The sequence below is a fragment of the Protopterus annectens genome, chromosome 2.part1 (assembly GCF_019279795.1).
Source record: "Protopterus annectens isolate FY-2018-M chromosome 2.part1, PAN1.0, whole genome shotgun sequence".
Taxonomy (NCBI): Eukaryota; Metazoa; Chordata; order Ceratodontiformes; family Protopteridae; genus Protopterus; species Protopterus annectens.
Window position 1 is genome coordinate 1,930,743,884 of NC_056729.1, and position 15,652 is coordinate 1,930,759,535.

At 38.7% G+C, this 15,652-nt stretch overlaps 1 protein-coding gene across 1 annotated transcript in view; it reads left to right on the forward strand.

Moving 5' to 3' along the window:
• LGSN (lengsin, lens protein with glutamine synthetase domain) overlaps window positions 1-10,861 on the forward strand; it is a 334,413-nt gene extending 323,552 nt beyond the window's left edge. Inside the window, exon 5 of the mRNA XM_044063647.1 lies at window positions 9,375-10,861. Within this exon, the coding sequence (XP_043919582.1) occupies window positions 9,375-10,571 (1,197 nt within the window). The 3' untranslated portion in view covers window positions 10,572-10,861. The remainder of the gene's footprint in view (window positions 1-9,374) is intronic.
• The last annotated feature ends 4,791 nt before the right edge of the window (window positions 10,862-15,652 follow it).

The window sequence follows — 15,652 nt, forward strand, 5'->3', positions numbered from 1 at the left end:
GGACCGCTATAGCACCCCCACTGCAAGGTCTTCCCTTGTTAGATCTGACCATAAATAGGTCTCATTCAAAGTAACTATCACACTGACCCCCCACCCCCCTTCCCAGCAGCAACTAAACTAAAAAACTTCTCCAAAGCAGATTATATCCTTCTAAGGGATAGTATAAATAGCTTCACTGCACCTCCCACCTCAGATGTAACTGGCAACTATGTCAAGTCCTACACTGATGCTTTTTACAAACACCTATATAACTACATTGATATGGCCATACCTGATAGGACCAAGACAAGTTCTTCAAGGAAGAGCCAACCTGTCTGGTCGACTACTGCAATTAACAGGTTTTTCAATAAAAGGAAGAAATTATTGTCCAAAAGTAATAGGGAGCATGCCCTAAACTGGAAACACTCCCTCCTCAGCTTAAACAAGTGCATAAGACTTTTTGTGAAGTCCTGCAAAGCAAACTACAAATCCAAATTAGCATCCTCAGCTAAGGACAACAATAAGGTGCTCTTTAGTTACATCCATAGCCTAAAAAGTTTGACCCAGATTTGCGTCAAACTGTTAGTTAATGATACCACGTACACTGAGCCTGTGGACATAGCAAACATGTTAGCTGATAAGTTCTGTAAAAACTTCAATCCCCAGTCCCAACCACACATACCCCATGACATTCCTTCCACCTGTCACCCACCTGGTATCTCTAGACAGCAAGTCTTAAATGCCCTCTCTAATGCCAAAAACACAGCATCTATGGTACCTGGTAACATCCCAGGCTGCATCCTACATGGGTTCCAGCAGGAATTAGCAACACTATTGGGTACTCTTTTCAAATATAGCCTAAGCACCAGCTTCATCCAAGCTGAATGGAAAATGGTGACCATTATCCCCTTGCACAAGGACGGTGCTTTCACTGACGCTGGAAACTATAGAGCTATTAGTATGGCTAGCCTTATCTGCAAGGCCATGGAGCAAATCATCATGGACTTTATCAACAAAGATATAGGTACTCACAAAACACCTGACCCTACTCAGTTTGGATTTGTCAAAGGAATATTATGCTTGTTAAACCTAGTGGGTGTCTTTGAGACAGTCACCAGAGCCCTGGATGAGGGGAAAACTATACATACTGCATATGTGGACTTGGCCAAGGCTTTTGACACTATTTCTCACTCAGGCATTATTGCCAAACTCAGCCAGCTAGTTATCAACCTTTATATTGTTAGGTAGGTCACTAACTGGCTCATCAATAAAACTCATACAGTCAAAATAGGGGAATCCACCTCCAAAAGCAGACCCGTAACCAGTGGTGTTCCACAGGGATCAATCCTGGGACCTCTACTGTTTAGAATCTATTTCTCTGAAGTTCAAGTAAAAATTAAAGGTGTGTGGCTGACCAAGTTTGCTTTATTGGCCTGAATTTGTCCATAACAGACTAAAAAAGAAAAAAGTCATAGGTATTCAGAACTGCGATATAGCTGAAACACCTGATGTCATTAAGGGTTCATTTACAAATATACCATGTGCCTCTAATACAAGAGGTTTAAGGAATCACAGTGGAAACTCTAGCTTGGCTAGATTTTTTTGTAGTTTTTACTGATTGTTTTGTCTGGGTGACCTTTTTACTCATTGTTTTAGTTTGTTAGTGGAGATATTTTGCAGACACCCTAATGGTTATGGACATCAGCTGGGAATGATAACTCTGTGCTTTCTAAAGGTTATAATCCACAAAGAACAAACTACAAGCCAAGGTAGTCCAAAAGTATGGACATAGTACACCTGGAGCCACAATTCACAATAAAAAGGTTGCTTTAATAGTAAAATGCTAATAAAAACAAGTAAAAGATAAGTACTTTTGTCTTCTTAATGAAAACTTCTTCAGCTAAAACCATGTTTGAAAAATTGAGTCCATATATACACCAATCTAAGGAAGGGAGATAGATCACATGAATCCCAAGTCCCCAGTGATGTTATGCTTCCTTTGAAAGGATTTAAAGAGGATTTTTAGATGAATAAAGGGCCATGCAGGTAGAAAAACGACATGAATTAAAACAGAATTAAAGTTAGTTTATACATGTGCTTCTGATTTTTGCATACACATAATGTACTGACAACATACTGCAGTCATCACCTTTCTAAAGATTTCATTTTTAAAATACAGGTAATGGATATTTGGTCATTTAATCCAGGCCAGTTCATGGCATTAAGTTTCAATTGCCAGCGAAGTTTAATTTTTTCCAGACTAAGTGTCCATGGATCCCCTCTACCTGACAGCACAAATTGTTCTAAAATTAAAATTTTAAAAGTCTGGTCAGGGTATTCCATGGTGTGTTTGGAAAGAGCATTGGTATCCTTTTTAATTATAATATCATGTGTGCTCATAAATTCAGACATGTAGATGCCTTTCTGTCTTACCAACATAAAACCCTTCACAGCATTGCCATGAGCACAATAAATTACTTTAGAAGTATTACAATTAGAATATTTTTTTAGGTATAAACTGGACATCATTAATGACAAACAAATTACCAGTTAAAATATACTTGTAATACAGGCAGCAGCCACATTTTGTCATACCAAAATGCTTTGATTGTTATATTGATTTCTTCTCAAATAAAGCTTTGCGATTTTATCCCTTCATCTAAACAATGCTTGGAGCCAAACCTACATGTTCTCTAATCTGTCATTTGTGAAAATATTCCAAATTTTAGTAAGTAAAGTAAGTAAGTAAGTTTAATGTTATTTTATTAGGTATGTACATCATCACATTAGCATGACCATTGGGGGACATAGCATTTAATAATCCAGTCAGATCTTCCCTATAACCAAATGCAAGTAAATAAATAAACTCTGACCCAGCCACGTTTTTACAAAATGTGAAAGAACAAGAGTGTTTCATATGCTGATTAATTTTTTTATGGGACAGCACTGTTCCTTTTCTACTTATACACAACATGGAGGAAGGTGTCTTTATAGATTATGTCTTCATTTAAACAAGATCTGTCATGGTAATGGTAGATATTGTCATTGCAGCTCCATAGCTTCGTGATCATAAATGTTTTTTTATGATACTTTGGTGCAATGCTTGGAACAATTTTTAACCCCTCACCAAGTTACTGGATATACTGACTGCCACGAGACATTCCTATCAACTTTCTTTCAAATTTTTAGACTTTTATTGACAGCACTTCCAAACCATGATCTATCTCTATGTTCAACATATTCCTTGTCTTACACAATAGAAAAACATAAATGGATGAAATCTGTTTGCTATTATTTTTTCCATGCACTTAGTTGACGTTCACCTTCAGTGAGGAAGGCTATCCCTAAAGGGCAGTCCCTAAGGATTAAGCATACCTGATGTTTAGTTTAGCAGATTATTTATTTTTCCTTTGCTGACTGGGTAACTCCCAGTAGGCTAATAGCCTGTTTTCAGGGGGACAGTTGACCAGTGCACCACATAATTTCCCATACTCTTCCCTAGTGCTTTTAAAAAAAAAAAAAAAAAACAGGTGGTGGTACGCATATGTTGCATTTGGGTCATACCCCCCCCCCATGCAGCCATTCCAGTGTCCCATTATTTGGCTATTTCTCCCCAGTTGCCATAAACACTGTTCAAAACTCTCAGTGTGCATACTGCTTTCTGCTTGACTTCTACAATGATTACAGATATTTGGATTTAATTTAAAACTTTTATTTCAAAATTTCCAGCACAAGCATAGATGTTTGCTAAACAAAACAATACAGACTTGGTATTAAAACTTCTGTGACTTTGAAACTCACATTCATTGAAACAGCATTGAAACCCACATTCAAAGAAAATGCATCTGGCCAGTGGCAAATTAAGTTTACCTTTGGGCTGTTTTCAAATCACAGACCCCTGGCACACATTTTTAGGACCATGCAAAATTTCTTTGATTCACCTTCCCGATTGTATTAAATTATAATATATAATAATTAAATTATATCCCTTGTATAATACAATATCACTTGTTAGAGCATGTTTTAAATTTATAGCCAGTAAGCAAAGAAACTAATCATATGAACCAATAATGCCAAAATTGCCCAGTTCAGAAAATTTCAACCATAAAAGGCCACTCAAACATCTGTCATTACAACCCATCAATATCAGTCAATATACACAGTCTTTGCAGAAGTAAAAGTCCTCTGAATAATTTTATATTAAAGAGATCCGACTGTAACTAATGAAAAGGTTGCTGCTAGCAAACACCTTTATATTTAAGTATTTCATCTACAAATTCACTGACTGCTGCCCTTGATGAATAAATTGCCTGTTACATTAAAAATAAGTTGGTAATATTGCAACAGGGAATGGATGGCAAAATAAAAACAGGTTCATGGTTGCTGGGCATCTTATACAAAGGAGGACATACACAGAACTGCAGCACCCCACCCTCTTAAAATCCAACACAGTATGAGCAATCCATCTACATGTGGGAATAGAACTCACAGCCTTCTGCAGCAAAACAAATGTATGCTACTTGCTATGCTACTAAAACTGCTTTAAAACTCATTAAAACAGTAGCATATTTTGGGTAGAGCATTCAGTCTCTTGTTTCCTGTAGCTAAGGTACAGGGCTTGAGCCTAAGGAAATTATTAACTACCTGCTAACCCTAACTAGGGCATTTCACTGTCTCACACTCATACACCTCAACCTTTTAATGCAAGAAATCCAGACAAAGTCTAAAATAAATAGGATCAGATTATAAATATTTCTCTCATAAACTTAGAAAATTGCTAGAATAACAGGATTTGTGATAGTATGCATTTTTCTAAAGGATATGCCATCTAAACCTCAAGTTTCTGTCATTATTTAGCAACTTCAGTCTTTTTATGAGGAAAAAGCAAACATATGGGGCAAAAATCTAGACATTCTTCAAAAACCTGGGCAGTTGAGGGGTATGCTACCTATCTCTTACACACACACATGCACACACGTGCACGCACACACGCACACACACACACACACACACACACACACACACACACACACACACACACACACACACACACACACACACACACACACACACACACACACACACACACACACACACACACACACACACACACACACACCTACCTATTTCTTGTACACATGCACACACACACGCACACACTCCTCTTAAAAACTTAAACACACACTCACACCTATCACTCATTTGTCCGGTCATGGTCCACAGTCCAGACATCTTCAAGAATTCAAATTCCGCACGTGCGCGGACCAGGAAGATGTAAATGATCAGTAGCACATCGTACAAAAGCAGAAGGTCTTCTGCATCTCTGTGACCCAACACAAAGGGCATTCATAAAAAAGAATGCCCTTAAAAAATAAAGTTTTTTTTTTTAAAGAAACAAGGCAGCAGAGGTGCCGGTATGTCATACCGGTGCACACTGGCCTAGAAAAAGCCCTGCTCTTTCCAATAAGTGGCATGAGACCTTTAATGTTCTGCCAACTCAGGAAGATGGAGCCTCAGTTTAACACCTCATCCAAAGGATGACACACTCAGCAGTTCAGCATCAACAGCACTTTCTTATTTCCTAAAAAAAGCAAGCCATCAACTAGTTCTTGCAAGGAGAAGATCTTATATTGAAAAGTAATGTGATATTGTTGCACTGAGATTGCAATATAAGTAAGATAGTGTTCTTCTAAAGAAGTTATTTGTTTTTGCTTAACCAGAATGCTTTGCCATTGTATGTAAATAACTGTCAAGTACCTACAATGACATCATTTTAAGAGTGTGGTTATACAGAAAAATTGAGCAAGCATTGAAAATGAAAAATGCATCATTAACCTGAGGTATATAAGTGAAAAGGAAATTAATTGTAAACCGAACATGCTTCCAAACATGACCAAAAGAGCACCACATATTACTAACCTGTTTAAAGACGACAGACATTCTAGTCATCATAAGTTCCCTTTCAGCCTTTTAACACATTGCTGTTTAGGCCATTGCCCATTTACCACCAAGCATTTATCATATGGGCCCATCACATGCCCCCTTCATTCAAACCACCTTGACACAGACTTCTTTGTCATAGACAGACATTCATTTCAGGAAGGAGAGTCTCTTCTTACCACAGAATCCATAGCTGGAATGCTACGCCTCACCCAGCAAATAACCTCCCTACCCTCTCTGTCTTTCAGACAGCACCAATCTTTTATGCAGCTGTTTGTCTCATGTGCAATGGTCCTTCTGGTATTACATAATGTTACAACCTATTCACTTATCCTGAGTTACCCCAACTGCCCCATTCACATAAACAGTATATAATGCTACCAGTGGTGAGTGACTTCTTCATTAAAGTTTCCATCTGTTTTGGATTTCTTTGTCCATCCTTACATGACATCCTTAGCTTATTACTTCATTACAAACAATCTTAGGTTTACTACTATTTAAGTCACAGTGGTTGCTGTACGATTCTTCTGATAGTATTTTTGCCTCTCTTGACTCTTCATTTAACATCAGTAAGTCTGGAAGGAAAATTAAATCTATTTCTGGATGACACAATGATGTACACATGAAACAATAAACTTGAAGCTGCAGGAAAAACTGAAAATAAATGTGATAAGACTGAAAGGAGCGAGTAAAATGTAATAGCTTAAATGTGATATTAAAAAAAAATGTGATATTAAAAAAAAAACATCAAGACCTACATCCCGGAAAAAGTAGATTACAGAAGGAGTTTACAGAAAAAGTAGCATTGACACCAAAATGAATAGTGATGTGATATGTAACAAGACAGCAAAGCTGGTCAAATAGTCAGAAATATAAACAAGGTACCAGCAAAAAACAGATGTGTTGATGTTTCTTTTCACATGGCTGGCAAAACTTCATTAAACATTATGTATACACTTCTGGGGACCAAATATTGGGAAAGGCATATACTGGACAGAGACAGTTAAGATGATGACAGGAATGGTGTAATTATTGACCAGTCGTTATATAATCAGGTAAACGAAAAACATAAAAAAAAATGAAATTGAACTAAGGAGGCTGGGTATCACAAAAACATTTGCAACACAAGATTTTTACATTTATGGTGGAAGCTGTCTTTTTCAAATAAATGCATTTGTTAACCAGGTAGATGCACTGGTCTGAAAACTCTTTTCAGGTTAAAGTTAGACTATTTTATAAAGGCTTAAAAATAAAAGCAGCAAAAAATAATTATAGTAGGCTCACCAAATTGTACAGTTGTACATCTGATGTAGTAATAACCACTGGATGAAACATAAAGAAATAATTGCTCTACAGGGACAGCATTTTAAAGAAAATGAAAATTGAATTGCTGAAAATATATGGAAGAGAAAGTTTGTGAAACACAGCCAGCTTTTGTGAAAAAGGAATGTGACAGAACCTGGAGGATTACCTTTGTTGTACATTTGTTCATAGGTAATTACTAGGCTAATGAGTACAAGTAAGCCTGGGCTTGCCTGTCAAAGGTAAGAATCACACCTTGTACCTTGTGTCTGTAAGGAAACATCGTAACCATCATGCCAACCGCCAGCTCCTATTTGGTGATAATTTAGATGGAGGAGGGTTAGTAAAAAGCATGGTATTTAGGAGGTACAGCACTGACGTTATCAAATATTTGTAGGAGAAGCCAATATAGTGTAAGAATGGAGAAACATAAGTAGGCAAGATAGTACTGTTATAAAACATAATGAAATCGGGTCTATATTATATCCTCTAAGGTTTAAAACTTCGACTCTCATATGATCGACACCATATGAGCAAAGTTTTAAAACTTCGAACAAATAATAAAAAACTAAAAAAAAAACAAAAAACCTACCTGAACGCTCTGGGCAGGGGAGCACCCCCCACTACTTAAATATACCAACTCCAAGATCGTACTACATTGAAGTAAAGGGAAATATTCCCTACGGCGATCTCCATTGAAACATGCGAGCTTTCAAAAGTTCGCTCATATGGTGTTGACCATATGAGGCTCGAACTTTTGAATGTTTGCGATTTCCAATGGAACCCAATGAAATCATAGACCATAAACTCCAAAGACAAGAATATTGTACATACTTAATATAAAGATGGTATGCATGCTGTCAGAGGCCCAGTAGAGGCACTAAGGTAGTATGTGAGAGGAGGAGCAGAATTAAATAAAGTAGAACTTCGAATGTCAGGGAAGGAGTAAGATATTGGACAAATAGCCGTATTCATGTATCACAAAGAGTTAATCACGGTATTATAGGGGTAAATACCAATGCACCTATGGCCAATAAACAACAAGTTAGCCATGACTGTCAAAGCAGTGACACGGAGAATATTTTTAATGCAATTTTCAGTGATTTCCAAATTATTTCATTGATGAGGAAGATCGAAGATTTTGAGGCATTTTGTTCGAGTATTCTGGGGCTGTTTTGGAAAAAAAGAATTTTTGGCAATGGCTATGATGTAGGGTTGCTTAATAAGGAGATTCCTCTCTGCATTTCTGTAGGAGAAGGATATGTCTCTGTTGTGGAGAAAAGTTTTAAGTGGGGAACAGTAATTCTCATTCCTAACTTTAAAGTTCAGCATTTTCAGTAGCAAGGGAGGTGTACCTTGTACCCAGTTGCATTTTCTCAGTGTGGTGGAGTCATGTTCCTGAGAAGCACTGAGATGAATAAATATTAAAGCTTTATTTTCTGTCCTCAGAGTAGTTGCTTATTTTATCCAGAATGAATTGCTATGGGTGGGAGGGGTACTCCAAACTTGGAATTACAACATTGATGGTTATTACTCTCCTTGAGTCTCTTGTCAACAAGTTGGAGATTTTGTTGGTGATTTCAATGTACAGGGAAAAAGAAAACATTTAAATGTTTAAAGTGGGCAACTCAGGCATAATAAAAAGCAATATATTTTTTTTTTGGGGGGTGGGGGTGATTAAACAGACTTCCTGAAGTATTTATAGGATGAAAACAGTAATATTTTATGCAGACTTGACACAGACGTAATGGTGGGGAGAAAGAATCTGCCGTTTGTTAAGCATGAACTATAGTTCATCCATAAGAATGGGAAGTGGGCAGAAAGGGTCAGCCAAACAGTTATCAGCTATTACAACACAGGTTTATGCATACATTAAAAAGACTAATGTGTGATAGGCAAATGAAAAAAAATGTCTTTCTCCTTTTAAGGGAGCATTGCACAAGCATAGGGATTTTTTGTACATTTTGTCTCTATAGTACCGATTCACTTTTGAAAACATTTCTTCAAAACTTCTGTATAATTTCTTACTTTCTGGAACAGACTATTGGCAGTTTGTTTCTGTACTTTGCTATTATTGTTGTTGCCTTTGTCCTGTGTCAGCCTGATGTCTGCTAAAGCACTTTACTTTCATCTATTTTTGCTTTTTAATGTAGGAAAAATCTATCCACGGAGTTTGTATGCCACGAGAATACCTTGAACTAACTCTGAGTCCAAAAGAAGATGAAGTAGATGGCATTTCTGCTGAAAATTTCAACAGTGACGTGATTCTTCTACCAGATCTCTCAACATTTTGTGCTTTACCATGGGCTAAAAAAACTGCAAGAGTGATATGTGATTCTTTCACAGTTGGGGGTAACCCTCTTGTTACCTCTCCACGGCAGGTAGCAAGACTGCAGCTGAAACAGCTTCAGAACTATGGATTTTTTATATCGTCAGCCTTTACCTACGAGTTCTGCCTTTTTGGAATTCCAGAGATTATAAATTCCAAAACATTATCCTTCCCAGCTGCAACACTACTAAATAACCATAGTCAGGCCTTTGTGTACCAGGTAATTAATGATATGTATCATACTGGGGGGAATATTGAAAGTTTTTCTTCTTCCAGTGGGCCTGGACAAATGGAGATTACATTTCGATCAGACTTTGGCATGTGTGCTGCTGATAATGCATTCACTTTTAGAACAGGAATAAAAGAATTAGCAAAGAAGCATAATTTCATTGCAAGTTTCTTCTCAGAAACAGGCTTCTATAATTCAGGGATTTTGAGTCACAGCCTGTGGGATATAAATGGAAAAAACAACCTGTTTTGTAGTGGACATGGAAATCATGAACTCTCTGACCTTGGTCAAAGGTGGCTAGCTGGACTAGTAGCACATTCTGCAGCTCTTAGTTGTCTCTTGGCTCCGGGAAGTAGTTGCCGTAAACGATATCATAAGCATTCCAAAGACCACAAAGATTCTGTACCTGTAACATGGGGGTGCAATGATAACAGCTGCACATATAATGTGAAACATCATGGAGGCAAAGGAACACAGGTGGAAAATAACCTTGGTTCAGCAATGGCGAATCCCTACCTTGTCCTTGCAGCTACAATAGCTGCAGGTCTGGATGGACTCAAGAAAGGACTGAAGCTGTCTGATTCTGCTGATAATACAAAACTTAAACCATTTCATCCCTTTGCTATCCCTTTGAAGCTCAAGGATGCCCTGTCCGCCCTTCAGGGGGATTCTTGCATCAGAGGGGCACTTGGTGATGTCTTTATCCGCTATTTTACTGCTGTGAAACAGTATGAGTTGGAAACAGAGGAACTAGACACTGAAAGAAATTCTTTCTTGGGATACTTTATTTAGAGTTAAAACCTTTGGTTATTACTTGTGTCTTATGATCTGGGAGGTAACATTTAATATTAAAATGTATTGCATTAAAATCATTGCGAGGCAGACATATTATAGCCAGGTTAAAAATCTTAAACATGACACCTTAAAATTAATTGTGTGTTAAATAGCTTATCAGCAAGAATGATATATCACTTTTATTAAGAAATGAACAAAGTGTTTAATTTTGAAGATGATGAGGCAAATATGATGAGTTAGTATTGATATAGAATAAGAAAAATGATGACTTGAAAAGTTAAGGAAGCAGCGAATTTGTAGAGCTAAATAGGGTCACAATTTAATAAAATAGTTTTCTAACACACGATATTGATATTAATTAGGGTATTCATTTTTCTAGCTAAATATAAGTCCTTGCACTGTACTGATTTAAGACACTGTTTGAAAATGTTGCTTTTCAATGACTTCCCTGAAGAAAGCCTTATGCATGAATTTTTGCATGAAAACCTAAGTATTTACCTGTTCTCTGAGTAATGGTGGTAACAGTGGTAACAGAAAGTAGTAGTCCTGCTGACACCTTGCTCCTTTGTACAGCACTAATTTCAGATAGATGTCTGTGTTTTTCTTTTTAATGTTTAATTAAAAGGAATTTAATGGAGAAGCTAGTATTAAGTATTATACAGTAACTGTGGATACAAGTGTCAACGGCTGATTAACACAAACAGTCAATGAGCAAAGCCAGTAGTTACAGTTCGAAAGAATGTTGTCTTTATAAAAACAAGGCAAAGAATTCACCATCTTTTATTCAAACTGTTTCTGTGAAACTCACAAGGATAATGGAGGTTAATGGAATCTGTTGGATGGATGAATGGATGGATGGGTGGATGGATGGACAGATTAAAAATTGAACTATAAATCACGGGTATTGCTCCAGTGCATTATCGTCCTCTATGCTCTGGATGTAAGTGTGCATTGCATCTGTACGCCCTCTGAGAGAATATGCTTCTGCACGTGTTCCCCTGCCACAGAAAATTGCCCAATGGATCCACAACCAGCAACCTATCAGCCCATTTGTTCCATAGGGCTTGGGGGTGGGGCATTCCCAGGTAGCTATGACCAATTTGTTTCTAGCCAGGAAGCCTTTATTGGCTCATTTATTCCCTGGCCACTAGAGTAGGGTGGTAAGCTGTGATCCAGCTTGCTGGTCTTGTTTACTGGCCTAACTTCCTGCAGCTGAAGCGGCTCTGCCTTTTTATCAGCTTGCTGAACTCTGTTATTACACCCCTTCATAGGGAGCATGTCTTCCTATGCAGAATGCCTTTGCCTCACAGGTGTGAGTGCAATGCATGGGTGTAACACCTGGTACTCCCACTAGATATCACCTTAGATTGGCAGGCAGGTAGAGGTTGCTTGCACTTATCTTTTCTATGTCCTCCTAGCTCTCCACTCCAAGGTCACTACACTGTATTGCCTATCTTGTTTCTGTGATGCAGTAACCTCATACAATGCAACTTGCAAACACTGTGTACCTGGAACCACACTCTACAAATAACCCACAACTCACTAATGCCTGGATATATGAAATCTCACTCACTCTATAAGGAACCCACAACTCAATAAAACATGTGTATATGGACTTTTATTCTACAAAGAACCACCAACTTACTAATACATATGTATGTGCAAATATTGGTCTACAAAAAAGTTACTGATACCTGAGTATATGCAACATCACTCTGCACAGAATCCCAGGATGCCTTCTAAATAGCATGAAACATGACCTATCAGGGCCTCTGGAATTACTATAGCCTCCAAACAGGCTTCTTGTCTCATGAATGGAGAAAGGCAACAGTCATCCCTTTGCACAAGGGTGGGCCATCTACAGACCCTGGAAACTACAGGCCCATAAGTCTCACTAGTCTTATATGCAAAGCCATAGAAAGAATTATTATGGAGATGATCAACAGAGATATAGTAAACTTTCAGACACTGGACCCAACTCAGTTTGGTTTTGTCAAGGGCAGATCATGCCTACTCAACCTGGTGGACTTTTTTTAGAAGGTTACCAGATTAATGGAAGAGGGCAAAATTGTTCACACTGCCTACATGACTTGGACAAGGCATTTGAAACAATGCCCCACTCGGGCAATGTTGACAAACTCACAAAGTTAGGTACAAACCCATATGTCACCTGGTGGACAGCCAACTGGCTCACAGACAGGACCCAGGAAGTTAGAATTGGGGAGTCCACCTCTATAAGAGGCCAGTCACAAGCTCCTTTTTGCATTTACTTCTGAGAAGTCAAGGCTATTGTCACTGGTCTCTGACTAACTAAATTTGCAGATGACTGCAAATTAGGAGCTTTTGTTGAATCTCACACTGACACAAATGTTTTCCAGGAGGGGCTGACACAGACAAACAACTGGTGTCAGAGCCATGGACGAAAACTAAATGCTACGAAATGCATTATAGTATCCTTTGGGAAGTCATCCATCCCTGGTAGCTATCATATTGACAACATACCCCTTAGAGCTGACCCAGTAGTCAGGGACGTAGGGACACACATAGATAGTAATCTATGCTTTGATCATCACTTGTCTACAGTGGTGAGGAAATCATTCTGTTTTGTGCAACTTATAAACAAAAGTATGGCATCTAAGTCCAAGAAAGTCATTGTTCTGCTGTATTCAGCATTTATCAGACCTATTGAGTGCAATGCCCCCTTTGGTATGTACCTAACCCGGCATATCCAACAGTTTAAATGTCCACAGAGGATCCTCACTAAAAGAGGCAGGGCATAATTAAAATGTTCTGTGCAGACCATCTCAAAGCCCTATCCCTGTATCCGGGCTCCTACAGGCTTTTAGGGGAGATCTATGCCTGGCATACAGTGAATTGTTAGACCCCACTTTTACAGATCCTGCATATCCACAAAAAAGTAAATAATGTGGGAAGAAATAGCCAGGGAATTGTTATGGCTAGGCTTGTATAGGCCCTAGGGCTGATAGCCTAGTACCAACCTATGAACCTATGAACAAACAGCACCAGAATCACCTGTTCTAAAGACTTAAACCTAGCCTGCGATATAAATAGGACCTGCTGGAGACATAGGTTTGTATCCCAGAGATTAACCCATCTATGGAATAAGCTCCCCATCCATGTGAAGCAGAGTTCCTCCCTAACCCATTTCAAGTGCAACTTGGACAATTGGATGGGAAACTGGAAATTCATTACTGGTTTGGCACCTATGTCTCTAATGAACGCAGGCAACCTGTAAATGGTTCATCTCCCAGACCCCTGCTTATGCTTATCAAGGGCATCAGAACTTGTCAGAGATTTGGAATGCATGACTAGGCTTAGAAACGCCCTTGTGGTCATTAGCCTAGCAAACACCTTTGAATCTATGAACCTATAATACCTGAGTATAAGTAACCTTGCTCTACAAAGAAGCTGCAGGTCACTAATTCATGAGCACATGCAACTTCACTCTCCAGAGAATACAGACTCGCTAATACATGAGCACATGCAACTTCACTCTCCAAAGAATACAGACTCGCTAATACATGAGCACATGCAACTTCACTCTACAAAGAATACAGACTCACTAATACAAGAATATGAGCAAACTTACTATACAAAAATACACAACGCATTAATATATTAGAAAAAAACATAGAAATGTGAGCAAATGCCAAACTGAGCCATTATGCTTAAACTGTGAAATGAGATCGGGTGATTAGAGCACGTGAATCCCGTTAATATTATATAGTTCTATCCATCATCTCACTCGTTATTATCCACAAACAGGTGTTACATACAGACATGCACACGCGCACAAACACACACACACACACGCACACACACACACACACACACAGCTGCAAGCAGGTAATTTTGAACACCTAAAGGCACCTAAATGGAAAATCAAGTGAAAGATAATTGTTTCATAAAAAATAAACATACATGTTGAAAGAAACAAGGATTCACACATACTGTAGGATTCAAAAATGTTTACAGCACCGCAAAAACTTTTACTTGAGAGGTTTTCACAGTTCAGCAAGATTAAGCAACTCAGACACTGCTATCCCCACGACAGAGATATACAGGGAACAACTAAAACATTGGTGCAGGCATTAGCCATGTAGACTAATGGATAAGGGGGCTACCATTGTCTAAAAGCAAGGTCACACTTTTAGAAGCTTAGCTGGAAATGTTCAAACCTTTGGATGAAATGTTAAAGCAAGGATCCATCTGCTGGCATTGGTGGTAGCTCAGGTGGATGTAAAAGTTCCCACGGCACTCATTGAAAAGAGTAAGGGAACCCTGTGTCCTGACTAAATTACCCTTAGTCAGTATGAATGCCACTTCAGTTCTCCTCTGAAAACAGGTCATTGGCCTGGTGTGGGTGAACAGTCAACAAAGTGTATAAAATAAAGACAGCGATCTCACAGCTAAAGCTGCGTACATATGCATCAGTCTGGAGGTGAGGCTAGCATTAATTAGCCATGTGCTTTCCCAAGAAATGGCACAGGCACCTGAACAGCATGCTAGAGTAATTCAGAGAATTGCTCAACTGAATTATTTTCGCCAAATTGGAGGAAAAGTGTATATCATCATTTGTCAGCATGCACCCATTCAATCATATAGATGGCTTGGAGCCTGCAGCACAACTGCTGGTTGGTACTGTGAAGTTGTCCATGTCTTTGTGTGTCTATCTATGTGATCTATGTGAGTATGTGTATGTGTGTGAACATGTCTGTCAGGGCAGCTGTGTGTGTGTGTGTGTGTGTGTGTGTGTGTGTGTGTGTGTGTGTGTGTGTGTGTGTGTGTGTGTGTCTGGGATTTTGCCCTGTGGGGGTTTAATACTACAAAGTCATCTCTGTATGGGTGTGCATACATATGTGTCCATATATATGTGTGTGTGTGTGTGTGTGTGTGTGTGTGTGTGTGTGTGTGTGTGTGTGTGTGTGTGTGTGTGTGTGTGCATGCACCCGGGTTTTTCCTCTGTGGGAGGTTCATACCACAGTGCCATCTCTGTATAGGTGTGCATGTCTGTGTGTGTGTGCGTGTGTGTGTGTGTGTGTGTGTGTGTGTGTGTG